Source organism: Zalophus californianus, chromosome 9, assembly GCF_009762305.2.
Source record: "Zalophus californianus isolate mZalCal1 chromosome 9, mZalCal1.pri.v2, whole genome shotgun sequence".
NCBI lineage: Eukaryota > Metazoa > Chordata > Mammalia > Carnivora > Otariidae > Zalophus > Zalophus californianus.
In genome coordinates, this window is record NC_045603.1 from 97,812,038 (window position 1) to 97,840,028 (window position 27,991).

The following is a 27,991-nucleotide window of genomic DNA, read 5'->3' on the forward strand; positions in this document are numbered from 1 at the left end:
TGGGCCCTGAGCCCAGAGAACCTGCCCACCTACGCAGCACCCACACAGGATCAGGCAGGCAGGAGGCAGCTCACGGAGCTTTTTCTAGTTGTTTTATTTGAAAACCCTAGGGTGCATCCCCTCCCTCACCACACCCATCCCCCTACCCTTACCCCAGGACATGACGATGCCACACACACACACACAAGGCTGTGAGCTGCACACGGAACACAGGGGCTGCGCTCACAGCAACATGAAAAAATATACATTATATATAATACCTGGGCCCCCCTCCCCGCCATGCCCCCTGCCATCCCCACAACCTAGCCACAGCCAGGTCACGCAGGAAGGGGCAGGGGCTGTAGGACCTACGGCAAGGAGAAGAGGGGAAAGACGACAGAAAAGGAAGGAGAGTGGGCAAGGTGAAGAAGCAGGGGTCCCCAGAGTGAAATGGAAAGAGAGAGAGAGGAGGGAACAGAAGAGAAGCCGTGAAGGCCCAGCTGAGGGAGCCCCAGGGAAGGAAGGCCTCCATGGACAGGAGAGTAGGGAAGGGTTCCCTTCGATCCCACCCCTGGCCGCTAGTGACGCCCCCACCCCCCATGCAGCGCATGGCTCGTAGGGGAGAGACAGACACCCGGGCAAGCTAAGGGGCCGCTGCCTTGGGGGCAGAGAAGGCAGCCAGGGTCTTCTGGGGAACAGGAGCCCAGAGGCACAGGAGGGAGGTGGGCTGGGGGCGCAGGGGGAGGCAGATCCCAGTGGGGCCCACCGGGATTTGGGGATTAAAGGGTGACTCATTCTGAAGAGCCCTCTCCCTCCTGGTCTCTTCTCTCAGAATGTCCTTGTCTCTTTTCTGGGGGTGTCTCTGTCTCACCAGGGCAGAATTCTCTGTTTGGGGAGGGCTGTAGCCTTAGTAGCGGCGTGGAGGGGTCTCAATGATGCGTCTCTCGTTGCTGCTAGGGGAGTCCGCGGCCTCTGAGTCACTGCTGTCGTCGTCCTCCTGCGGGCCACCGGCAGCCCCCGCCACGCAGGCCTGCCGATTCTGGTAGGACTGGATAAGGCAGAGAGCAGAGAGCACGGGCCTCAGGGGTCTGCACACACCCCAGAGCCTCTGCCGCGCGGACCACACTCCCTCGGGCCCCTTACCCCACACCCTCCAGACCTTCCTCCTTCCCACTCATGGCAGCTCAGCCTGGAGCTTTTTGCCCCAGGGCCTGGCCATGCAGATGCTCCTGCTGAATCTTGACTGTGGACTTCCCCACTTCCCAGGGCCACTCACCTCCATGGGGTTCACGATAATGGTGAGCGCTGAGTCATCCCAGAAGAGGTCGGGGTCCTTGGGGTCACTGGAGGCCTCTGGAGGACCACCGGCCCCTGAGACACGGCGGTGAAGGGAGTGGATACGCACGAGGCCCAAGATGACCATGAGCACCAGGAAACCCACACACACCACAATGATGAGAGTCGCCGCACTAGGGACCACTGCAGGGAGAGCGTGCAGTGTGAGGAGACTGGCCAGGCACACCTGCAGGGACTTGGCACAGCGGGGAGTGGGGGCTGAGGGCGTACCCGGGGGAAGAGGGAGTCCTGGAGTAAGAGAAGACAGGATTCCTGATGGCCCAGAAGGGAGGAATACCCATGCAAGCTGGAGGAGGACTAGAGCCCTATTGAGAAGGGCAGGAGATAGGGAGGAAAGGGGGTAGAAGCGCTGCTAAGGCCAAAGGGACAGAGAGAGAGGGAAGGAGGTGTCCAAAGGGGGGCACAGGCCAGGGAGGAGAGCTCCCGGCCCAGTGCTATCATGAGCAGCCCGATTCTCAGCAGACAGAGGGCAAGGATTGGAGCCTACCCAGGCCATTCTGCCTGTGCCTTCCCCAGGGGCCACTCAGCCTAAGGAAGAGGTGCCTCGTGCCCAGTGGGGGAAGGAGAGAGGCAGCCGCACAAGCTCAATGGTGCAAGAGGAGAGAATGTCCTCCTGCATCGTAAGAGGAGAAGCAGGCCCCAAGCCTGGCCTGGCAGCCAGAAGGAGACGCTAGCACCCAAGGCTGGGGGACAGGTCCCGGGGGCAAGGAGCAGCCCCTTCACTCACCCACCTGGACTGAGCTCGTTCCTGCTCTGTGACACCTCCCTTCTCCCTGTGGGCTCAGGGCTCCTGGGCACCTGGGGGTCCTGCTCCTCCCAAATCTCCCCCTGAGGTATACCCACCTCCCCCTTGGCCCTGTCAAGCCTCTGGCCCGGCAGCCTCACTTTGATGCCTAGGCTCCGGGGAGCATGGAGCCTGAAGGGCAGTGAGACAGAGAAAGGCGCAAGCACTCACACGCGGACCTTAGAGCTGAGGGCTGCAAAGCAGATGTGGACGCACAAGCACATGCCCAGGAAGAGCATGTGGGCACACAGCTGGGCGAGAGCTGCCACACCCCACACCCGAGCCAGGACTCTGCCAGCCTGCACCCCCGTCTGCACCAGCCCCCTGGCAGCCTGCATCCCAGGAGGAGCAAAGGGATGTGTCTGAGAGTCCCCAGCAGGGCGGAGCAGAGCCGTATGTGCAGCGTCACCCAGCTCCCTACCAGCTACGCGCACCTGGCAACCCCCTGGAGGAAGACACTAACAGCACAGACGCGGGCTGTGGGAGCCACAGAACAAGCAGCCGTGAGTACAGCCCCGCCCGCCCCCCCACACACACACACATACACACAGTACCCGGAGCGGGAGGAGGAGGCAAAGCAGGAGAGCCCACAGCCCCACGGACAGCACGTGGAGGTGACAGTCCCACACACGTGTCCCCAGGCTGAAGGCCCGCAAAGGCAGCTGGGTCACTGCACCCCACATGGGTGCACAGCCCTGCTCACTGTTTGTATGCACAGAGGGCTCCGTGAGGCCCAGAATCTGGACAGTCCCCTGGCTAAGGAGGGCATTACATGTATGCATCCCATACACACACACAGCCCAGTCCAAATTTACCCACAGCCTTTAAGACTCACATGTTGATCTGTACTCAGAAAACTATAAAATACTCATGAAAGAAATTGAGGAAGACACAAAGAAATGGAAAAATGTTCCATGCTCATGGATTGGAAGAACAAACATTGTGAAGATGTCAATGCTACCTAGAGCAATCTACACATTCAATGCAATCCCCATCAAAATACCATCCACTTTTTTCAAAGAAATGGAACAAATAATCCTAAAATTTGTATGGAACCAGAAGAGACCCCGAAGAGCCAGAGGAATATTAAAAAAGAAAAGCAAAGCTGGCGGCATCACAATTCCGGACTTCCAGCTCTATTACAAAGCTGTCGTCATCAAGAGAGTATGGTACTGGCACAAAAACAGACACACAGATCAATGGAACAGAATAGAGAGCCCAGAAATGGACCCTCAACTCTATCATCAACTCATCTTTGACAAAGCAGGAAAGAATGTCCAATGGAAAAAAGACAGTCTCTTCAACAAATGGTGGTGGGAAAATTGGACAGCTACATGCAGAAGAATGAAACTGGACCATTTCCTTACACCACACACAAAAATAGACTCCAAATGGTTGAAAGACCTAAACGTGAGACAGGAGTCCATCAAAATCCTAAAGGAGAACACAGGTAGCAACCTCTTTGACCTCAGCCGCAGCAACTTCTTCCTAGAAACATCGCCAAAGGCAAGGGAAGCAAGGGAAAAAATGAACTATTGGGATTTCATCAAGATAAAAAGCTTTCGCACAGCAAAAGAAACAGTCCACAAAACCAAAAGACAACCGACAGAATGGGAGAAAATATTTGCAAATGACATATCAGATAAAGGGCTAGTATCCAAAATCTATAAAGAACTTATCAAACTCAACACCCAAAGAACAAATAATCCAATCAAGAAATGGGCAGAAGACATGAACAGACATTTTTCCAAAGAAGACATCCAAATGGCCAACAGATACATGAAAAAGTGCTCAACATCGCTCGGCATCAGGGAAATCCAAATCAAAACCTCAATGAGATACCACCTCACACCAGTCAGAATGGCTAAAATTAACAAGTCAGGAAACGACAGATGTTGGCGGGGATGCGGAGAAAGGGGAACCCTCCTACACTGTCGGTGGGAATGCAAGCTGGTGCAACCACTCTGGAAAACAGTATGGAGGTTCCTCAAAAAGTTGAAAATAGAGCTACCATATGATCCAGCAATTGCACTACTGGGTATTTACCCCAAAGATACAAATGTAGGGATCCGAAGGGGTACGTGCACCCCCAATGTTTATAGCAGCAATGTCCACAATAGCCAAACGGTGGAGAGAGCCAAGATGTCCATCGACAGATGAATGGCTAAAGAAGAGGTGGTATATATACACAATGGAATATTATGCAGCCATCAAAAGGAATGAGATCTTGCCATTTGCAACGATGTGGATGGAACTGGAGGGTGTTATGCTGAGTGAAATAAGTCAATCAGAGAAAGACATGTATCATATGACCTCATGATATGAGGAATTCTTAATCTCAGGAAACAAACTGAGTGTTGCCGGAGTGGCGGGGGGTGGGAGGGATGGGGTGGCTGGGTGATAGGCATTGGGGAGGGTATGTGCTATGGTGAGCGCTGTGAATTGTGCGAGACTGTTGAATCACAGATCTGTACCTCTGAAACAAATAATGCAACATATGTTAAGAAAAAAGAAAAAGAAGAAGATAGCAGGAGGGGAAGAATGAAGGGGAGTAAGCCGGAGGGGGAGACAAACCATGAGAGACGGTGGACTCTGAAAAACAAACTGAGGGTTCTAGAGGGGAGGGGTGGGGGGATGGGTTAGCCTGGTGATGGGTATTAAAGAGGGCACATTCTGCGTGGAGCACTGGGTGTTATGCACAAACAATGAATCATGGAACACTACGTCAAAAACTAATGATGTAATGTATGGTGATTAACATAATAATAAAAAAAATTTTTTAAAAAGACTCACATGTCGAGAGACAGAGCAGAACATAAAGAAGCATAAAGCATATAGGCACCACACACACAGCCTGCTGCATACCCCTCCTCCCCAGCCACCAGCACCTGCAGGCTGTCACAAGCTCCAGGGCCAACCAGGAGTGTGGAGAACACCCTGCCGGAGCAGGCACTCTAACCTCACACCTCCCTGAGGCCACCCTGATGGCTCCCTGCCAAGTTGGTCCCCATCCTGACCCAACCCATAGCTCACTTGGGGCCACTTGCCAATGAGAGCCGATCCTGCTAAACAGGTCAGGCAGGCTCCCTGGGTACCCGCTTTAGGGCAGAGATGCCTAGTTCATCATTTCTCAACTGGCCTAGGGATGGGGAAGAAGGGAAGAAGGGGACAGAGGTGCTTTTTCTGATCACCTGCAGGAAATAGTCCCTCCCAGGTCTCCATGTCAATGGGTAAGATCCAGGAACAGTAATCCTGCCAGAGATGGCCCCTGTGGCTAAGCCCAGGCTCCAGAAGGAGTAGAGACCCTCCCCCAACTCGGAGAGCAGGTCATAGCAGGTAAACTTGCTCTAGGCGCATAACAATGACAAGCCAAAGTTTCTGGTTTGTGCCTTAATCAAATGCATTTGTTCTTCTGAGCCCCAAGCCTGATGAAGGAAATGACAAGTTGGTTGCCAGGAATAAGAAATGGCTCCAGGAAAGACAAAATGCAGACCCTGTATCTGCAGGCAAACAAGCAGAGTTAATTAATTTAAAATGAGCCTGGAAGCCAGTGAGATGGCAGGATTTTTAAATTAGCAACAGACAAAAATCACGAGTTTATAAAAAGTGCATTCAACCTTTCTTGCCACATTAAATTCAAGCAGTTAATTCTGGCCTTGAATGACCTGCACGGCCAACGTGAAGGGGTGTTTTATCAAATGGCCCTTGCGAAACTTCTGGTTTCAGTTGGTTGCAAGGACACTGTTGAAGCCCTGTCCACAGTCCTGCTTGGTGCCCCCTTTCTGAAGAGCCTTGGGAGAAACTTCTTTCTGCTCTCAGTCCCAGGACTTCTCTTGAAATACTGATGGGCTCTTATCATATCACTTTCATAAGTGCTCAGGTTTCCTTTTGCTTAAGCTCAGAGTCCAAATTCTGGCACACTCTAGCAACCACAAATATCTCAGAGTATGTATTTTATGAACGGACTTTATTCCCCACCTGCACCTTATTCTTCTTTCAGAATTGTCCTTTCTTCCCACTCCTCAGTTCATTTTCCTTTTCTTTTCTTTTTTTTTAATTTAGGCTCCACGTCCAACATGGAGCCCAACATGGGGTTTGAACTCACGACCCTGAGATCAAGACCTGAGCTAAGATCAAGAGTCGGACACTTAACCGACTGAACCACCCAGGCGCCCCTATGCTTACCCTGTTTCATTGTAGGTCTTCCTTCAAAGCTTCAGAAACTTGTAAGAAAAAAAGTAGGGAAACAGTTCCCAAACTTTGCTGCACATTGGAATCACTTGGGGATCTTTAAAAACCACCGATGCCTGGCTCCCACCTCCATCCTGATTTAACTAGTATGGGGCATAAAGTAACCTAGGCACCAAGCGTTTTTACAGCTCCCCAGCCAATCCAATGTGTATCAAAATTCGGGATGACTAGATAAATATGGTCTTCATATTTATGGAATATGGAAGACCATATTCAAGACCATAAATATGGTCTTCATCTCACCCTTCTGAGACAACCTTATTCTCCCTAACCATGAACACCCCAAACCAGCTGCCCACCCTCCATTCTCAAATTCTCATTCTCTCCTGCCCAGCCAAAATCCCTTCTACCCTTCAAGGTCCAAGCTCAAACTCTACCTGCGCCCCAAAACCTTCTCTGACTGTCCCAATTCACACTGATCTCTCTTTTCTGGCTCCCTTAGGAGTTTCAGAGAAATGAACCCCCTATCCCACTTGGAGGGGACTATGCCTCCTTCAGTTTCCCCCTGGCTGGAGCAATTTGAAATTGCAAAGCCATGACTCCGTAACACCACACTTGCAGTTGGGAGGGTTCCTGGACAGTCAGAAGGTGAGGGGAAGGAACATTGTGAAGAGTCAGAGACGGCATATGGAACGGGTTTTATGAAGTGGATCTCCTGGTACGCTCAGGAGACATCCATCACCAATTGTTTTAGGTGAGCTATGACTCCGCCTCCTACTCAGGCCAAAATAAGGGGAAAAGCAAATGCAAGCTGCCTCTCTCAGTTGAAATCTCTGAGGCAAGTTTGGCTGGCCTAGACATCAGCTCAGAACAGTGGATGGGGAGGCTGGGTTTCACTCTGAGGAAGTGAAGCAAGGGCAACCCTCACACACCCTGGAGCACCCCAGGCAGCTTCAGGGGATGAGAGGTGAGAAACATGGCCTGCCAGGCCAGCCAGTGTGGGGCAACTGGCTGCTCAGGGCACAAAGCTCTGGGGTAGTTACAACAGGGATTCCCTCCCCACTGAAAACAAAGATTGAGAATCTCACCAGGCCCAGGAGCAATGCCAATACAGATCTACTTTGAGCCTAACCTGAGTAGCAGGACCCAGTATCCAACCCAGATGAGGCTGAGTAGGATGATTCCCAAGGAAAGAACTGGACAAAGAGCTAGGGAATCATAAGGGGGTGCGGGTGGGGCAGCTGGACCCAAGGGTCTTTTTAACAAAAATGGGTTTAGCTTGCTCACAGGTCTCTAAAGATTGTGTGAAGTTTCTATGAACCCTTGCAACTTGGTTATGCATTATGCTCCCCCTTCACCCTACTTCCCTACTCCCTCCACCCCAACCTCCAACTGTTTTGTTATAGTAAGTAAAAACACTTAGAGAGGCCCCTGCAGGCGTTTTCAGAAAGAGCAAGGAAGAAGGGAGCCAGTACCAGAGAAAGAGAACACAAGAGACCTAGTGGTGTCCACCACTTAAGGAGAGGAAACCAGACGGAATCCCTGGGGGTACCAGGGAGCTAGCCTCAGTCAAAAAAGCCCTAGGAAGCCCTCAGGAGCTCCCCCAAATTATATGCAACTATAAAGTAATGAGAGAGAGAGAGAGAGAGAGAGAGAGAGAGAGAGAAAGAAAGAGAGAGAGAGAGAGAGAGAGAGAGGAAAGAAAGAAAGAAAGAAAGAAAGAAAGAAAGAAAGAAAGAAAGAAAGAAAGAAAGAAAGAAAGAAAGAAAGAAAGAAAGAAAGAAAGAAAGAAAGAAAGAAAGAAAGAAAGAAAGAAAGAAAGAAGGAAGGAAGGAAGGAAGGAAGGAAGGAAGGAAGGAAGGAAGGAAGGAAGGAAGGAAGGAAGGAAGGAAGGAAAAAAGGAAGGAAGGACTGAAGGAAAGAAAAAGAAAAAGAAAGAAGGAAGAAAGGAAGGATTGAAGGAAGGAAGGAACGAAAGAAAAGAAAGAAAGAAGAAAGAAAAGGGAAGGGAAGAAAAGAAAAGAAATGAATAGAAAAGAAAAGAAAAAGCAAGGATCAAATATAACTGGAGAAGGTATGGAAGTCAATGGTTAGTGCACAGGCTCTGGAACCCTGCTGCCTGGATCTGAATCCTGGCTCTTATCACTTTCTAGCTGTGTGATCTTGGATAAAGTGCTTAACCTCTCTGGGCTTCCATTCCCTTGCCTTTTTTAAAGGGCATTATTCTAGTACCTATTTCGTTTGTTGTTTGTAAGGACTAAATGAGTTAATATGTGTAAAAGCCCATGAGCATGGTACCTGGTACACATCTATGTGTTCACTATTTACTTCTTATTAAATGTATTGATATGAGCTCTGTAACTTTCAAAGTCATGTTTGGTGGTCATGGACTTCTTCCAAGGAAGCATTTTCAGAATTCCTTAGGGAATTGCCTTCAGAGCCCGTGATACACCTTTTGACTTTCTTCCAAAGTGACAAATCTGGGCCCTCTGAGAGTAGGTTGTATGTTTAAAAAACTTCAAATGATATCCAGAGCCAACTCTGACAAAAGTGGCTGATGAAACTGGGTAATCCTGAAAGGGGTCAAAAGCAAGGCGTATCTAAAAAGTAATAAAATGCATCACATAAATTGACTTCGAAAGCAATTCTAAAAGGGATTCCAAAAATCATCTTCAGCATCGTCAGAATCATGTGGCAGCTTTTAATAATGTGGAAGAAAATCATTTGATAATATTAGGTGTAAATACCAGGTTATAAAATAGTTTGATCCCAACTTTGTAAAAAAAAAAAAAAAAGGCACAGAAAAAAACTGGAACATTAACAATGGCTTCTTCTCCGTGACGGAATTATGGCTGATTTTTCTTCCTTTTACTTGTAGTTTCTAGTTTGTCTACAATTAAGCAACTCTTAAATTGCGAATTAAACTTTGCATCACTGGTAAAGGACCACGGCCAGGGAACCAGATTGCTCAGAAGGGCAGCTGTCCATCTAGATTTAGTACTTTGCCTAGTTGCATGCTTTGTCCTAGAAAGACTTATGACCTCATAGATAGCACATAACAATACAGGTAATAGCACCAACTTTCTCCTTGAGGATAGAAACTGTATTTATCATATAATTCTTTTATGTTCCTAATAGCACTTTAGGACAGTACTAGTACACAGTAGGTGCTTCATAAATACTTGATGGCTTCACTACAGAGGATCCCTAGGTCCAGGGTTAATTTGATATTGCTGGGGACTGGCAGCAGGAACAACAAAGGCACCTAAACCCCAGACCAACTTTATGATTCCAGGCATGAGCGTCCCTGGCAATGAATGACACAGGCTCATATTCTCCCTGAGGGAAAGTTAATGGTCCAGGGGTTACAGGGATTGGCACAGAGTGGTCAATTAAGTCAGGCAGTACAGGGAACAGAACCGTAGCTCCACTAGCCTCCTCCCCTCCCAATGATGGAGGAGAAGAGGCCTGTGCCCAGCCCGCTCCCTGCCACCGCCCCGCCCGGCCCGGCACAGTCTTACGTACTGGAGTTTCGGTGGGAGCTGGCCAGGCTGTGTCCAGCCATCTCAGGAGGGGGCTGGTGACCACGGTGCAGGAACTGCTGGGAACTGAGCATGTGGCTGGGGTGGGCCACCCGGTTCATGCTATGCAGGACATTGACCTGGGGAGGGAGAGCTCAGTGGGCACCCGCTTCTCTGTAGGTCCCACCCCACTTCGCTAGAGCCCATCTGCTAACCCTGTCCCACAGCATCTCCTCTGCCACCACCAGGTGGCTCCTCCATGCTTCGATGCCCACTCCCACCAACTGTGGGGTCTCAGTCTGCTCCAGCAGGGGAGCTGTGCAGGGAAGGAGACGCTATAAATACCTCCACGATGAATTCATTGCTGGAGTAACGACCATTCATTTCTGAGCAGGACAGCCGGAACTTCCTGGCATAGAGGGCAGCTCCGTGTCTTAGCCGATAATGAGCCTGCCTCAGGATCTCTTCGTACACAGTGATGCTCTCCACCCCTGCGGGAGGAGGAAGCAAGCAGCTCAGGGCAGGACCCTCCCAGGGGGATGACCTGAGTTCTCCTGAGAGATGTACCCCTCCACCCCCAGCCTGGCTTTAACTGTCTGGGATAGAGTGACTGGAATCCATTTCCTGCTCTGCTCTTCTCTAAAAACTCTGTGGCTGAAGAGAAGGCAATAAGGACACCCTGCAAGACAAAGGGAGGAGGCAAGCAGGAGGGAAACAGAGAGAGTGGAAAATACAGAAGTCCTCGGTGAGGCTCTGGAAGGGAATGGAGATAGGAGGGAACCAGTGACGACCATCTTCTCCTCCCTTATGGAGGGTCCTTCAGAGAATACAGGCTTCCTTTGAAGCTACCAAGTCATTACCACTATTCATTAAGATGTGGGCACATGAGTTAAAGCTCTGATGGGTACGAGAGATCGGAGAGGTGGAAGACAGAGAGAAGACAGCTAGGACCAAACAGCTGGAGGACTGAAAGCTCATCAGGGAAGACTGAGCCACAGGAGGAGTGAAACCAGGAACAGAGGGGAGCCAGGGTATAGAGAGAAGCAGGGAGAAAGAACCACTTGGGGGCCCAAATGCCAGCACAGCCCTTCTAGGGGCAACCTGGAAGCCAGAGGAGCTTCCCCAGGCTGGCAAGCTGCCAGATGGCACTTGGCCACGTCCCTAGGCCTGGAAGGAGGACCCTCTGGAATTCCCAGAGACTTGATCATGGGGAGGGGCGCACACAGAGAAAGAAGACAGGCTCTCAGTCCCCACTGACCGGCAATGGTGAGGTAGGCGGACGTGTTGGTGAGCTCCAGCCCTCGCTGCTGCAAGGATGCCATGTCCAGGAGCAGGCTTTCCCGCTCGGGGTCTAGGTCATCCCCCACCAGCGAAATCTCACAGCCATCCAGGTTATGCACGATCTCATCTGACATGCGTGTGTCTGTCACTGGATGGGAGAGAGTCAGCATACGGGTCACAGCCAAAGGGCCCACCTCGTGGCCATTCTTCCTCCCCTTCCAGGCTCAGCCCCCGAGAGCAGTCAGCATCATTTTCAAAAACGCCATTACCCCATACTGTCCTCACACCCACAGGCCTCCTCCTGGCTCTATGTCCTCGTGTAAATGGTCCTAGGCAAGCGAATGCAGGATGAAGTCACTCGCATTTCTAGCCCCAGATTTTCTCCCTCCCTCTGGTTCCAGACATGGGCCGTTTCTCGGGACATCACTCCCTGGAGTCATCCTTACCTGTGCCCTGCCAACTCTCATCCTTTTTGGCCTCCACCTGGTGAGAAATGGAGCAAGTGATTTGAAGATCGGGGAACAAAGGGATCCCCTCAGGTCCCTCAAAATCCACAGCTGGGCGGGCAAAATGAGCAGTGCCACTTAGCAGGATCTGGGGGGCATCAGGCTGAAGAACCACCACATAGCCCTCCACTTCGGGGATGGAGACACAGGATTCTTCGCTGAAGCACCTATATGACAAGAGGGGAGGGAGGCAGCTTGTGACCCTAACATCTCCTCCCCTATGATCCATACTCTGTTTCACCCCTCCAGGCCTCGATCTCTACAACAGAGCACCCCGTGTCCGGGAGAGGGAGGGGAAGAGAGAGGGATAGTGTCTCTGCCACAGCACCACTACCCCTCCATAGCAAAGCTGGAGGGGAGATAGCCTTTCCGGGGAAGATGCCACTTCGGGAAAGGGTCAGGGACAGATCAGGCGACCCTGACCTTGAGGGAAGAGAACATCATCAATGCCCTAATCCAAGATTATGGAACATCTATCAAACTTCATTCTACAAACCAAACCTACAAAAATGTCTACACATACACAGCTCTTTACTCAGGGGATTCAAATTAAAACACGTGTTCAGCAAAATATCTGGAAGATACATGTCCAAAAATACTCAACAACAAAAGTGGAGGGGAGGGATTTGGTGTGTCTTCCATTCGTTCCCTTCAATATCAGAGAAACCCACTTTGGTAGGTGAGCTAATGTGACAATCTTAGACCTGCTTCCGTGGTCCCACGAAGCCTCATTGACCTCGGCACCAGGAGAGACTCCCTAAAGCACTCAGCCAGGCGAATCAACCCACAGCACAGCTGCTCAGGAAGGTGTTCCCAGGGTCACCTCCAGCCCCATGCATTGCCAATCGATAAGAATGGCACCTCACCTTCTCATCACACTTGCTAGTTTCTGAAGCATTTGCGCATATTATTTCATTCAACCTTATGTCAGCACTGTGGACTCAGGATAAGAAACCAAAGATGATCAAGCATCTTGGTCACACAAGAAATATGTGTCAGAGTCAAGGCTTAAACCTACTCTTCTTATTCCAAGGTCACACACTTTCCACCGAACCATGGCCACTATCTGGGGCCTGGGTTTGCGCCAAATTTATTTATAAAGAAGTACCCCTTGAACAAGCAGCCTTCACAAGGGAGTTGGTAACTCAGAAGCTGGGCCTATGGTCCACATGCTTGTGCTAACTGAGGGCGTGTTACTGAGTGTGCCCGGCTTGACCGTGGGAGCAGTAGAGGGAAGGGGTAACCTCAGCAGATACAATGAACTCAGAGCCCTTGACGTTACCAATGTCCACAACCTGCTGAGTTCCTGTGGGGCCTAAGAATCTGCACGGTCATTCCAAGGGGCCCAGAACAAAGCCTCTTTGAAACCAACGTCAGCTGACCCTGAAAACACAGGCTCCAACAGACATCCCCACTGCAGTGAGCAGTCCAAAGGAGACCCAAGGGGCAACAGAGGGCCGGCCCTGACCCGAAGGCACTGATGATCTGGTCAAGAGCTTAGATATGACACACAACCTCAAAACAATGGCAAACCGTAGTCACCATCATGTAAGCGGAACGAACCAAAACCCCTGAGAGTTTAGAGAGGGAGAGGTTATTTCTGGCTAGGGTGGGACTGGGGCATTTGGCAAGGGAGGACAGAAATAGTCAAAAGCAGCAGCCACCTAGCTGCCTTTGAGGGAGGGTAGGACTTCACCAAGCAGAAGGTGGTAGACCCTTGAGTGGATGGTGAGGAGTGTACCAAAGGGAATAGAGAACATGAGGCAGGAAAGCTGGGGTCAGATGGCTGAGGGCTTTGAGTGCAGTTTTTGAGCACTAGCCAAGAGGAGGCCATTGATATCTTCTACATCAGGGAAATATGAGGATGAAAATTCTGATTTATGACCACTACTAACCTAGCCTCTGGTGAAGGGTGAACTGCAGTTAGAATACTAGAGATGGGTCAGCTCATTAGGAGGTTATGGCAATAGGCCAGGTGAGAGAGATAATCAGAGCCAAGGCTGGAGTCTTAACAGCAGAAATGGGAAAAAAGGAGACAGATTCCCCAACACCCAGCACAGGCCGGATCAGGGTGACCTGGCAACTGATGGGGCATGGAGGACAGACAGGGAGGTCTCAAGCTTGAGTGACTGCGAGGGCAGAGACATCATCACAGAAATAGAGACTTCAGGGGGAGGGGCTAGTTTGGGTATCAAAGGTCATCATTTCACCTTCAGCGCATCTGTTTGAGGTGCTGGCAGAACTTCTAGATAGAGGTTATAGCAAAGTAGAGGTAGAGAGTCAAGGGCTTAAGGGAAAAGGACAAAGTTAGACAAAAAGATGTGGTAGCCATTTATTCAGAGGTTAATGCCACAAACTAGGTGGGCTTTCCAAAAAAAGAGAGGAAAAAAACCTTGGGGAAAATCTGCATTGACGAAATACTTGCATAAATCTGGCTCTAAATGGACAGAGCTCCAAGAACAGAACTTAGGAACCTTGGGAAGCGCCATGGACTAGGGCAAGGCTATGTATCAGAAATCAGGAGGTCCTGTTAGGTACCTGCCTCTCTCTCTTTCACAGCTGCACATGCACCCCCCACCCCCACCCCCACACATAGAGCTCTCTGTTTTCTCCAGTGAGGTTAGCACTAACCCCATGGTAGCCCCATAAATGGAAAAATGAGAGCTCTCTTTCTTGACCTCATACAGAAAACAACAAGACCCTTCCCCCTACTAAAAGACTAAAGTCAGGTTGCCAGCCCTTGGATAAGCCTCTCCACCCCCCCACCCCCCGCCTGAAAGAGGTAGGAGGAATTCAGATGAATCCATCAACACAGAGGATGTCAACTCCTCCTTGCAGAGCTCCATCCTAAGCCAAAAGACAGTGCTGTCCCTTCTGACATGGCTCCTGAGTCACGCGAAGGGCATGAGGCAATTGCTTGGTCTCTGATGAGTTAAACCCTATATAACTGCATGACTGCCCTTTAACAACTAGAGTTCCAGCTAGAACATGGGGGCGGGGGGGGGCACGCTCAGCTCTGGTCTGTGCCCCCGTGACCGCAGCTACCTGTGGCCTTCAGCTCCATACTGTGACCACACCACAGGCTAGAAGCATGATTCCCAAAATCGGCTGCCCAGCCTTCCAGAGCTCTAATTGTGAGATCTGATAATCATGCCCAGTCACTCTGTAGGGCTCAGAGCTGTCTCCTCCCCCCTCTCTAAACCCACCATTCCCAGGAGAGGGACAAGCCAGAGACGTTTATCTTCATATCGCTTATGGAGAAACTGAGACAGAGCAGGGGAGAAGGTTATGCTTGTTCAGGAATCCTGACTTCTACATTGTGTAATCCACCCACTAGATGGCAGTATCTCCTAAAAACTGCCCCACAGACGCTACGGGTGAAAATGCCTGCAGAGAACAGCCAACATTGGGGCAATAGGCATTCTGCTAAGCGTTTGATCTGCACTGTAACATTTAGCTCTCGTAACAATTCCATGAGTTAGATTCTATTGTTATCCCGGCTTTACAGCATTTGCTCAATGTGAAAACCTAGTCGGTAATAAGCTCTATGTCCATAACTATTATGATTTCATTACCTCTCAATTAATCTGTATTTTTAAATACCTAATATACTTAAACCTTGAAATAATGTACATTTTTTTCTTTTAAAGAATTAAAAATATTTACTTAGAATTCAAAGGTTAGCAAACTTTCTGTGAAGGGCCAGATAGTAAATATTTTTGGCTTTTGGGGCCATACAGACTGTGTCCCAACTGCTCAGCTCTGCCATCATAGTGTCAAGTAATATGCAAATGAATGGGAATGGCTGTGTTCTAATAAAACTTTATTTACAAAAACAGGCAGCAGGCCAGCCATTGGTTGCCAACCCCCAGATTTAGATCATCTATCTGATTTGACCTTGCAAGAACTTGATGAATCAAGACTAAAATAGGTGAAACAACTAGAGCTATTTGCTCAAGGTCATCCAGGCAATTATTATTGAGTCAGAAGTAATGTCAGATCTCCCAGCTCCCAATCCAGTACCCTGTCTGTCCCACTTTACATATCAGCATAGAGGCACAGAGAAAATTAAAACCCCAAAGTCCTGGAAGGGTGGTTGGCAGAAAGAGTAATGAATCCTTTAACTGTTGAGTCTAGTCCAGGCTCTTCTACAAACATTGCTATGTCAACTGAGCAGGTAGGTCAGTTTGTCTCTGGGGGCCCAATCTCCCCATCCATACAGTGAGGGGGGTGTGCCTAGCCCTGGGTGACCTCTAAGCCAAGGAGTTCTGACACCATCTGACTCTGCTCTGTGATTTGACCGCCCCACCCAACACTCACTTGACAGCTGTGGTGAGGCGCAGGGGCCTGACGCCAGGCGTGGCAAAGCGCAGAGTGTTCATGTAAGCCACATGCTGCAGGGCATGGTTGAAGGTCTCCACATCATCCCCCTCCAGGGTGAGCAGGGACTGCGAGGGGTTCACGTGGACCTGGGCCCCAGACACAGACAGCTGAGAGCAGGACCGGGAGGCAGGAGAGGAAGGGAGCAGAGGAGGAGAGGTGGGCAGGGGGCATGCCCGGAAGGACAGGGCTAGAGGAAGGGGCTATACCTTCATGCCTTTGCCCAGGCTCTCGAAATCCCTATAGTCCAGCCCCTCCCGGCATGCATAGAGGCACTCGATGACCTCGCGGCTCTCCAGGTGGCCTGAGCGCACGCTGAAACCAGCCAGGTAGCCGTGGAAGTAGTGGTGGATCGGCAAGGGGTCTCCTAGGGCAGGAACACAGGGGCGAACGGGAGGTGAGAGTGGGTGAGGGGACAGGCGGCTGGAGCAGGAAAAGGGGCAGAGAGGAGGGGCAGAAGGCTGGAGAAAGAGCATGAGAAGGAGAAATGTGGAAATGAAAAAGAAAGAAGAGACGAGGAAATGAGGCTGGGGAGACTGGGGAAAGCAGAAAGGAAGACCAAAGAGGGAATAAATCCAAGAAGAGGAGAAGGGTGAAAAACAGAAGCAACAGAAATGAGAAAAGCTCCCAGGAGAGGGAGAAAGGACAGGAGTGGGACCAAAGGGAGGAAAGAGGAGCCAGTGGAGGAAAAGGAGAAGGCAAGAGGGCGTGGTCACAGGGCATGCAAGGGGACCCAGGGGGACGTGTGGAGCTTCGCAGATGCCCAGATCTCCCTGTGTAGGACTGCCACCTGCCTCCCACAATCCGATCCACTACGTGGAAAGCCAGCAAGAGAACTCCTCCACTTCCTTCTGTGGGCAGGAAGAGACACCAGGATGCCACCAAGCTCCATCCGGCCTTACCTCTCCGAGGGAGCCCTGCCTTGCAGTAGTTCATGGAGGCTCTGCCCCTGGTGGAATGGGCAGCAGTAACTATGAGGCTGGCTGGGATTTGGGGTTGGGATGGAATCAGGAGCACAGCACAGAAAGTTAAGGTGAGAGCTCTCTGGTCTCCAGTTCTTATGCAGAGTACCTTGTGTGGTGTCTGTACTGTTGTCTCCTCCCTTTTCCTTCTCTTTGTTCTTTTCCTCTGGAGGAAAAAAAAAAAAGTGGCAATGAGTTTAGGGTTGTGGGGACAGATTGGCAGCGAGGAAGAAGAAGTCTTCCCTGCTCTGTCCCAACCTGTGTAGGATTGGCAACCTGTCCACTGATGTCTCATCTCAATCTCTCTGGCCTCTGCTAGAGACCAACCCCCAAATATGTTGCTGAGAAAACACAAACACTCTTTGCCTTCCCCCATTCTCTACTTCGGTTCCCTGCTTGTTCTTTCTGAGAATTTATTACAATTTGCCATTTGTATATGACTTCTTAGTTTTTAAAAATCTACCTCTCCAAATAAAATGTAAGCTCAAAGAAGGCAAAGATTTTGTTCCATCTTATACTCCATTGTGTCCTCAGAACTAAGCAGAATGGCACAGCCTTACCTGGTATTTAACAAATATTTGTTGAATAAATAAGGGAAAAGAAAAGCAGAGTCATGTTACCAATATTCGCAACAAGGGGGGAAAGATCAAGGAGCAGCAAATGGCAGACTGTCTCTTTTAAAGAGTGCCACAGAAAGCAAAAGCTTCTGTAGATCGCCCTCAATGGGTAAGACACACACACACACACACACACACACACGTGCACATGTGCACACACGTGCACACATACTCCCAGAAGGGAAAAAATGAAAGAAGTAGCTTAAGGAAAATTGATGACTCTCTGAAGTATTACTGACCTCCAGCAAGGGAATGTACTGTGGAATGATCCCTTTGATGGAACAATGTGGGCACTGGCCAGAGTTATACAAAGAGAGATTCCGGTGCTGCCTGAGGTGATGACTGGTTGAATAGGTTGCAAATGGTGGGGCGGGGGGGGGGGGGGGGGGGGGGGGGGGGGGGGGGTGGCGGGGGGGGGGTGGCGGGGGGGGTGGCTCTGGGGGTTTGTGGTCTCCTCCACTGGAGATCTCTCTGAGTCATCCCACCCAACTGCAGGGTGATGCATGAAGTCAAGCTGCCCTTTCTCCTTCACTACTAATCCTAAGCCACTAGAGGCTCCAACCTTCAGTGTCTTCACTGAGAATCTCAGGGGACTTACCAGTCCAGCAGGCCCCAATCATGAGAGCAGGTTCCCTTCGGGGCGGGTGGATGAGACCATTGTCATGGATGAGGGCAGGGTCGAACGAGATGCCATCGGCATAAAGTGTGACTGTGGGGAACTCCAGGTTCAAAGCATAGTGGTGCCACTCATCATCACAGACCTGGGGAGGGGGGCAGCATAAGGGCAAGAACCCTCAGTTACTTTATCTTCAGGGAACTAACACAAGGTACTGCCCCTTCTCTCTAACCCCTGATTCCTCTGACTATCCCCCACCTCCATCGTGACTGACTCTAGGAGAAACATCCAAGGGGAGCCTCTTTGTTTTACTGTTGGGTTACAAACTTCTCTAGACCTTCCAGTGCATACATACATACATTCATACATACATACATACATTTTGGGGGGAAAATTTATTCATAAAATAGTGTGGTCCTCCTGTTAGGAATGTTTATAGTTTTAGAGATTTGTCTGAAGAATGGAATTTTAGGTACTTACTTGGTGCCTGATAGATTTTGGGCAGGGGTGTTATTTCTTGAGCTGGGTAGGCAGCAATTCACCAGTAAGCCCTGCTGATAGAGCTGGGAATATGAGGGACTGTACCCTGTCTCCCAGGGGAAGGGGTTTGAATCTTGAGAAGCATTCCAGCACTTAGAAGCTGATAAGGCAGAGAACTCTCTACCTCATGCCGTCTTTCCCCCTCGTTCACTGTATTCTAACCCCAGTGGCCTTCTTCCCATGCTTGGAACATGCTGAGCACTTTCTTGCCTCAGGTCCTTTGCATCAGTTCTTCCCCTCTGCCTAAACACTTTCTTCTCACCCATTTCTCATCCTTTAGAACAAAACTTAAATTTCACCTCAATTAGGCCTTCCCTGGACATCTGATCTAAGGTGAATTCCTCTCTCTTTGCCTTCCCCCATTCTCTACTTCAGTCCCCTGCTTGTTCTTTCTGAGAATTTATTACAATTTGCCATTTGTATATGACTTCTTAGTTTTTAAAAATCTACCTCTCCAATAAAATGTAAGCTTAAAGAAGGCAAAGATTTTGTTCCATCTTATATTCCATTGTATCCTCAGCACTAAGCAGAATGGCACAGCCTCACCTGGTATTTAACAATATTTGTTGAATAAATAAGAGAAAAGAAAAGCAGAGTCATGTTACCAATATTCGCAACAAGGGGGGAAAGATCAAGGAGCAGCAAATGGCAGACTGTCTCTTTTAAAGAGTGCCACAGAAAGCAAAAGCTTTTGTAGATAGCCCTCAATTATCCAATTTGTGGATCTTCTAGACCCTTCTTTTCCTTTTCTCTTTCTTCCACTTCCTGCCTTTTTCCAGCTATTTGCTTACTCGACACTCCACTGGGGCTTACAAGAAAAATAAGACGAGAACTCAAAGTAGTCCCCACTGGTCCTCGTGGTCAGCTTAGAGAATGAATAAAGCACAGGCTGCCACTGTCAGCTCAAGAAAGGATTTTACATTTTTTTTGGTCTGTTTTTATTTATCCTTCATTATCACAGAGACTAGTACTGAGAATTAACACTCCTTCTGACTTATAAGGTCTATCACATCATTTAATCCTGCAACAGCCCTGGGATATGCAATTCCTATTGTATATCTAAATTTAGACATACCAAGGAAGATTTCATGGCTAGTGAGTTGCCTGGCCAGACTTAAACCCAATCTGCATACCTCAGAATTACTTAATTTCTGGCTTACAACATGCTAACTGTTTGGGAGTCAGAGATATGTACTGTTAAAATTCTAGGTAACAAAGGGATGAAATAAAACAAGGGAGAAAGATGTTTGGTTGGGTATGATGTTAGTAGTAATGTGTTCCCTGTTTACTTTTAATCCCGGAGTGCTTTCTGCAGGAGACAAGCCTTGGAAAAGGAGAACAAGAGAACCTGGGAGCGGAGTGGTCAGGAACTGAAAGTGGAGCACGAAGAGGGCACAGGGCAACCCTGAAAATGCCAACCCCTGTCCCAGGACCCTCCTTCCCTGGAAGTAAGTTACACCCACCCAGCTCTCCCAGGAGCCTGGCACTGGCCTCACCTGCTCCAGCTTCCAGAGGAACTTGACTGGGCGGGCACTCTCCAGCAAAGGCCAGTAGAGAAAGGCAATTCTACAGCCATGGACGGTCAGTGAGTAGTGAGAGAAGCCGTCCTCTGAGGGGAGAGGATGGAGACAGGGGTCAAACCCAGGGCCTGAGTCAAGAACAGGTTCAAAGCACCAGAGGGAGAGAACGCGGGATTCTTTCTAATCACTCTCTCAGGTGCTCTCCCCTCCGTATTCCCTAGAGTCTCCTCCCTTTCTCTCCCTCTGACACACACAGAGTCCAGTCCAAGTGATCACTAGGGTTTCTCGAGCATTCTGATTGGCCAAGGTGCAACACTGGCCAGCCTGCTCCCACCCAGATTTCTACTGGTCCTTTGGTTGATGCATAACTCATGGGTGACAACCCTTTTCAGGTCAAGAAAAGTGAGCTTGGAGAAGTGCAGAAATGAAAGGTCTGGACAAGACTGAGCCAAGAGGGACTGTGCCACTGCAGTCCAGGGAAGGGGGGTGCTTGGAAAATGGAGCTAACTAGCCCTTCGAAGAGGAGGATAGGAGGGTGGTGGGAGAGAAAGAATGGGGTACACCACTATCCAGGCTTCTCCATTCCAGTGGACAGGCTTAACGGGAGTAGATTGGGGGGCAGCCTACCACATGGTGGGATGCAGGGGGATTGGCTGATTGCAGGTGAGAAGGGCAGCGAGTGGTCCCATTGCACTCTGAGAGCAGTAAGGTCTCAACCTATTATGCAGGCAGTAAGTCACACAATTTCAGGAAGCATCAAACCTAGCACTGCCATCTTACAAATGAAGAGAGAGGAAGTGACCTGTCCACAGCCACAAACTGGGCAGTGACAGAGGCAGGATAAGAAGCCAGTTTCCTCACTCTAGAGCAGTGCCCTGGGGAAGGCTCACCATTCTGGACAGTGTTACACACGATGGTTTCCTCTTCCTTCTTGCCCTTGTTGGGAGTGACACCATGCTTCATCCAAAAGGACAGAGTAAAATGGTCACTGAGGCTGTCCTGGGGTCCAGAGCCAGCCCAGCTGTGCCACCCAGGGGCACTTGCACAGCTTGGGTGCCATTGAACAGTAGAAGTAAGGCTGCTGTCCTGGCTGTAGTGCACCGAGAGTCCCGCTGTCCAGTTGGCATTGGGGCCGGGCATGGGCAACAGATCTACCTCCCCAGTGGCAGCACCTACAGAGCCCCAGAAGGCACAAGTGTCAGAGCTGAGAGGCAGCAGATGGGGAAACAGGAAGCAGCCAGGGGCAAGCAAGACTGAAGGAGAGAGATTTCCCACAGCTAGTCTCATGGCCTCTTCTGGCCTTTCAAAGAAACCAGAGGATGGACCTCTCTTCTAGGAATGGCTCTCCAATTAACTCATGCTCCAGCTCTTCATCTCTCCCTACCGTTGTTGCACAATGTACCTGGTGATGGTCTCGTGCTAGCATCATGTGTCTTTGCAAACAACATATTGATTTGCTTTGGGGCCACAGAGTTAACCACATGCTATAACCTCTGCAGATATATACCCTGTGGGTGGGCAAGGGAAGGTATAAGGCAGAGTCTTCGGAAAGAGGCAGAGGAGGGTCAGGGAGAGGTCTGGAAAGGGGAGGGCACAACCCACCACAGAGTTTCCGCAGAGCCCGCTCTGAGTATTGTCACGGTCACAGCCCTTGGCCACATGGCTGGTCTGTAGCTCTATGGTGGCCTGAATATTCCAGAGAGGTTCATCACAGGTCTCCAGGCGGATACCAGGGAACAAAGCAAGCTCCCCGCACCTGGTGCATATTCAATCCTTTTGTTCCAGCCTGCATAGGGGAAAGGGAGAAGGTAGGGGAGAGAGAAGAGAGGAAGGCATCCCCTCTTAACCATTCTGCTCTTGTCATGTCCCCTGACATTCTTGGGTAGACAGCCACGGTAGACAGCTGCAAGCCTGCCCCCAAATATCTCTCCCCTTTATGATAGAAGGACAAGAAGGGAAACCAAGGGGAAAGATGATTCACAAGATGAGTCACAGAGTGGAGCTCCTCACCTTGCCAGCTGGGTTTACAGGTAGGCTTCACCTGGATTTCCACCTCAGCATCATCTGCTGCCCGTTTCTTCCCACAGTCATAAGCCGTCACTGTGAACTTATAAAGCCTCTCGCCACTGTACTGCAGCTTCTCCGTGTTCTCAATGTTTCCTGGGATGGGTGTGGGGGGAGACAAAGAGGGTAAGGAGCACTAGAGAAAGCCTAGGGGGGCAAGGTGAAGACTCATGAGTCAATTGGGCAACAGGTGAATTAGGCAGCAGGAAGCTGGGAAGGAGGTATCTGGGGGAAAAGGCTCTACATTGGGAAGCAGGTTATGGAATGCGGATCTGAGGGGCACAAGTGGAGAGCTCAGCCCCGGGGTGTTCTGATGGATGTGGGTGTACAGGGCTGGGCAGCCGGAGCGGGCAGGGGATGGACACACCGTCATTGTCGATGAGGAAGGGTGTGTTGGGTGTGAGGATCTCATAGTAGCAGATCTGGCTGTACTGGGGGGGAGCAGTCACCATCGATGGCTTCCACCCTCAGGATGCGGTCGTACAGCTTCCCCTCAGTTACCGCAGCACGGTACAGCCGCTCCACAAACACGGGGGCAAACTCATTTACATCGTTGACCCGCACATGCACAGTCGCCCTGCGTGTACCAGAGCAGGAGGAGGGACAAGGAAGAGTCAGCCAGCCTCGAAACACAGAAAGAGGCACAAGTAGGAATGCAGACAGGGAGTCAGAGCAGACAGGAGCCCGTGTGTCCTAAGCCTAAGGCCATGGACATGCTCATCCCACCCCCCAGGACACCAGGCCCCACAAGGCAAGGGGTGATTGATAGAAGGGGTAAGGAACAACCCCAGGGGACACCAGCAGCTGACTTGGAGGACTCCTGTACAAAATGCTATAGGTTGGGTGCCAAGACATGGGGTAAAACAGAATTTTATATCCAGCCGGTTGTTCCTCCACAATAATGAAATCCAATGGGATAATCAAGGAAGACACAGAATACAAAGCCAAATTAAAACCAACCAAGAGATGGGGTGGCCTGGTGGCTCAGTCAGTGGAGTACCCAACTCTTGGTCTCAAGGTTGTGAGTTCAAGCCCCCACTGGGTGTAGAAATTACCAAAAAATAAAAATCCCGATGGGGCGCCTGGATGGCGCAGTCAGATGAGTGGCCGACTCTTGGTTTTGGCTCAGGTCCTGATCTCAGGGGCCTGAGATGGAGCCCCACATCGGGCTCCCCACTCAGCGCTGAGTCTGCTTGAGTTTCTCTCTCCCTCTCCCTCTCCCTCTGCCCCTCCCAGCCGGGAGTTCGTGCACGCTCTCCCACTCTCTCTCTCAAATAAATAAGTCCTTAAAAAAATAAAAATAAAATCTTTAAGACCAACCAGGAGAAGGGAAGTGGTATCTATATAAAAGCCATAACTTATCTGATATGAGCGCAAGAGGAGTGCTACCTTCTGTGCATCCGTGTGCAATGTGCATGTCAGGTGTGCGGCCACACACACACTCAGGCCCCATGAGGCAAGCAGCCCTGGGGCTCTGCCCTTCATACTGAGCCCTGCCCCTCACCAAGATCTAGGCACCCAGGTCCCAGAGGCAGGGTCCTATCTCCAAATGGGAAACTGAATCACAAGGAGCGGTGATATCACCAGTGCCTCTTAGCGGCCCAGGAACCCTGACTGCCAATCTTTCTCCGATTCTCAGATGAGAAGTTAGCTGGACACAGTCATAAGATTCTCAGGCCCTGGCTTCATTCATGCTGGAGCCATCTCCTGCCCACCCTCACCTAGCGCTGGGCATGAGTATGCCATGTGTGTGAGTATGTGCACACTGCAGACTGGTGGGGCAGGTGGAAGGAATCCGGATGTGTGTTGAGGTGCTCATCGTCCTTCTCCTCATTACACTCCTCATCATCGTAACTCCCATGTACTGAGCCTTTCCCACGTATCAAGCACCGTGGTGCACGCTTTTTACATAAACCATCTCCTTTACACTTCACAGCAACCTAGAGAAATAGGGATCATCATGTTCCCCATTTTACAGAGAAGAAAAGCAGATCAAGAAAGGCTAAGGAAGTCACCCCAGGTCATAAGAGGCAGAACCAGGATTGGATACATGTTTCTATCACCTTGAGTTGAAGGCTCCTGGAGGACACGGCCCCTGTCCCTGACCCTGATGAATAGAGAGGGGAGGGGGTAGATAACAATGACAGCATGGACAGAGGACAGTGAGGGGCTTAGGAAGAGGGAGGAAGACCTAGCAGCAGGGAGCAGGAGACAAGGGCTTCCTCACTTGTGGGACTTCTTGGTGTTGGCCCCGTCAGGGCCCTCGCCGCAGTCGTAGGCCTGGATGGTGAAGGTGTGCTCCTTCTGGGCCTCACAGTCTACTGGCTCCTTGGCCCGGATCAGCCCTTCTCCAGTTGCTTTGTCCAGAATCACAGCCTCAAAGGGCACCCCAGACCCATGGAGCCGGAAGCCACAGATCTCACCTGGCCCAGGGGGGAGGGAGGGATGAGGCTCTTTCTCCTTTGCCACTTCCAGCATCTTCTTCCCAGCCTCAGCCTCCCTGCCTCAGGTTCGGCTTCACCTCTCCTTCCAAACCCCAGCCCTTCTCTTGCATATGTGAAAATGTTAATTTGTTAATTATCAGACTTAACAGCTCCAACACCGGCTTCCCTGGAGCTGCAACCTCTCAGAGCTACTGGGTCTGAGATCTGACAAAATCTTGATGTGGTTAACCCCTGCCTGCCCATGTCCTTCTCTCTGGCTCCCTTTACTCAGCCACCATCCTTAGGCCTACTTCTACAACTTTGCCAAGACCTCTTCCCCACTTCCACTGCTCTCCCTCTGGGGACTTCCTCCCTTCTCCTCCCTTGCCCTCTGCCTTCCCAACCACTTTTCTCTGTCCTACCCACCTTGCCATCCCTCAACCCCAATCACCTGCATAGCGCAAGGGAGCATCCTTGTCCAAGGCAAAGAGTGGCGGGTTCAGCAGGACCGTGTTGTCATTCTCCATGACGATGCCTTGGTATTCTGCCTCGATCCATGGCTTGTGTTTGTTGGCTGACCCCCACCCAGGGAGAGAAGAGGAAGCACCTGTGAGCTGGCTCTCCACTCCCACACAACCCAGACACACACTCCAGCATTATCACCCTTTCCACCCCCTGCAGAAACACCTGCAGGAGGAAGGGCTGAGGACAAGAAATCAGCATTAAAGGAGTCAGAGGGTCTGTGAGAGGTCACAGCCTTCTCCTATGGCAGGATTGGTAGTTTCTGTGGCAACAGCCTACGCTGGGGGAGGAGGGGGACCACTATCTCCCCTAGGAAATGTGGTCAGAGGTGAAGAATTTTTTCAGGGATTTCAAGTGCTAGAGAGTGGTGACTGGAGATTCAGGGAGCAGTGGTGGGCCATCAGAAGGCCTTGGGAAAGGAAAGGCACAGATTAAGGGCAGAGTTGAGATTAGAAAAAGAAGATCTAGATGTTTCCTGGGATCCTGAGTGTTTACCCTCTCCACCGCCACCATCACCCCATTTCAGTCTTGATCCCTCCACTCTGCACTTCTCCCAGCCAAGCCCCAACCTAAGTCCATTCATCCTAAGAGAAGGGAAAATATAGGACAGAAGGAGGGGGACAGAGAGGGGCAGGGATGGAGCAGAGGAATCAATGCCGAATGAGTGGACCCAGCACAGCCGACATCCTAAGGGATTATTGAACTGGCCTAGAAACAGGACAAATCGCCTCCCTGCTTCTCATCCCTACAGCCAAGAGAGCACACTCATAGCCAGCACATCTCTGTGTCCCCCACAAGACCACCAAACCCCACACTCCCTGAACCCCACTTTTTATAGACTCATGACTTAGTCCTACCTCCTGCCTACCCCACCCCTCTTCCCTTCAACCACCAGCCAACCAGGAGGGTTGCGGGACTCACTCAGCCTCTAGATTTCCCCATCTCCTGCCACATTCAGCTCACTCAATTGTGTCTCCTCCCCAGGACCGACCTCCCATTAGCCTGGGGAGGGGCTACGGGGAAGGCACAGTGTTTTCCCTTCCCCTCTAAACCACCCCCCCACCCCAACTGCCACTGCCTGCTCTATCTAACCCCACCATGCCAACCACCAAGCTCCCAAAGCACACTCATGACGGTCTGTCAGTGGAACATGGGTGGAGGAAGACATACCATCAGAGGGAAACCGAGTCACCAACAGGAAAACATGCCCAGTATGTGACGGTGAATTAAAAATCCTGATTTCCTATTTTTCCTCCGACCACACCACTAAAAGCCTTCTGGTACCCGAATGCCTGCCCCTTTCTTGCAGATGACCACCAAAACCCCCTTCGCTAATGGCAGAGGAGAAAGCCACAAGATGGTGCTCAGAAGGCAAGCACAGGAAGTGGCAGGAGGCTAAGAAGCTGGGCTGAGGTCAGAGACTGAGGTGAGGAACCACAGCCTGAAGATGAAGGGGCTGCAGAGCAGCAAGGCCAATGCTGGGTACCTTCTCCACAGCTCGCCCCCAGGTCTCCCTGTTCCTCTCCTCTTGGCCACAGACTCTCCATGTGTTCATTTCCTTCACTCACTCCTGGCTCCCTGCCCTTCCTTCCTTGGCTTTCCCTTCCCCCTCTCCTCACCTGTTCTTGATTCCCCTTTCAATTTTCAATCTTCTCTCTTTTTTTTTTTTTTGCCTCCACCTTTACCCTCTTTACCCTCCTTCTCATCCCCCTCCCACGCCTCATCTCCCTTGTCCTTCTCAGCTTTCCCTCTCACCACTCATTTAGCAACCCCCCCACACACACCCACTTCTTCCCTTACCTGCCTTTCTCCACCCACCTGAGCCCTCTTCCCCCAACCCCTCTCTCCCTGCCCCCTCCGCCCTGGTCCCTGTGCTGGCCTCACCCAGCTGAATTTCTCTGCTGTCTGCCAGAGAGGGCAGCTCTGGTAACCCTCAGCCCAGCTGTATGCAGGGTATGGATGCAGAGGAACACGCCAAAACATACGTGCTCCGAATTGCTGAGCTGCAAGGAACTGTTTCTCCCCAGGATGGGATGGAGATGAACCAGATGGATCTGCCACACACCCTTAGTGCGGGCACACCCCAGTGAACACAGAGAACCATCCAGAGATGCCTGTCACCCTTCAGGGGCAAGTCCTTCTGAGACCTGAGATTTCTCCCGCAGGCAGAAACTGGAGGAAGGGGAGACAGAGACCCCAGGATGGAAATGAGGACCATATGGGAGCCAGAGAAGCACTGGGTAGAAACAGCCCAGAGAGGATGATGTGCGGAAGGGGATGTGAGGGAGAGAAGGGGGCAGCTCTCAGAAAACAGATGGGAAGAACCCACACCTGTCATTTGCCAGAGAGCTTCAACAGCCCCTGCTCACCCCTACCCCCACATGGCTCTGCCGGATACCCCTCTTTCAGTGCCCCCTCCCCCACCTCACTCACCTTTGTTACAGGAGCTGGAGGGGAGCAGGGAGGCCAGCAAGAGGGGCAACAGCAGAAGGTCATGGTGTGGTGTGGGCAGGGCACGGCAGGGCCAGGCGATTGCTCTCCCCCAGGAGCCTCCAGCCGGCTGATTCCACCTTGGGGGAGGGATGCAGGGGCTCTCCAAGGAGGGGAAGGAAGATAGTGGGCCACAGGGCAGGGAGAGAAAAGAGCCAGCCGCCCACACTAGTCCATAGAGCAGACCTAGTCAGACCCCAACCTGGGTGGCTGAGGTGGGGGACTTGCGGTGGCTTCTC

General features: G+C 50.9%; 1 protein-coding gene across 1 annotated transcript; it reads right to left on the minus strand.

Annotated features, from left to right (window-relative positions):
• Positions 1–81: 81 nt before the first annotated feature.
• On the minus strand, positions 82–27,939 carry CLSTN3 (calsyntenin 3; the record flags this gene model as incomplete). The annotated part of the gene is given in 23 exon segments (XM_027595799.2): positions 82–1,027; positions 1,256–1,458; positions 9,836–9,971; positions 10,177–10,322; positions 11,090–11,260; positions 11,559–11,785; positions 15,939–16,087; positions 16,208–16,365; positions 17,070–17,126; positions 18,176–18,338; positions 20,230–20,342; positions 21,144–21,269; positions 21,272–21,329; positions 21,331–21,425; positions 21,856–21,888; positions 21,891–22,001; positions 22,004–22,039; positions 22,264–22,413; positions 22,685–22,754; positions 22,756–22,894; positions 24,545–24,740; positions 25,192–25,314; positions 27,696–27,939. Coding segments are annotated over 23 exon segments (3,045 nt in total), but the record flags the coding sequence as incomplete, so codon positions are not given.
• Positions 27,940–27,991: the final 52 nt, after the last annotated feature.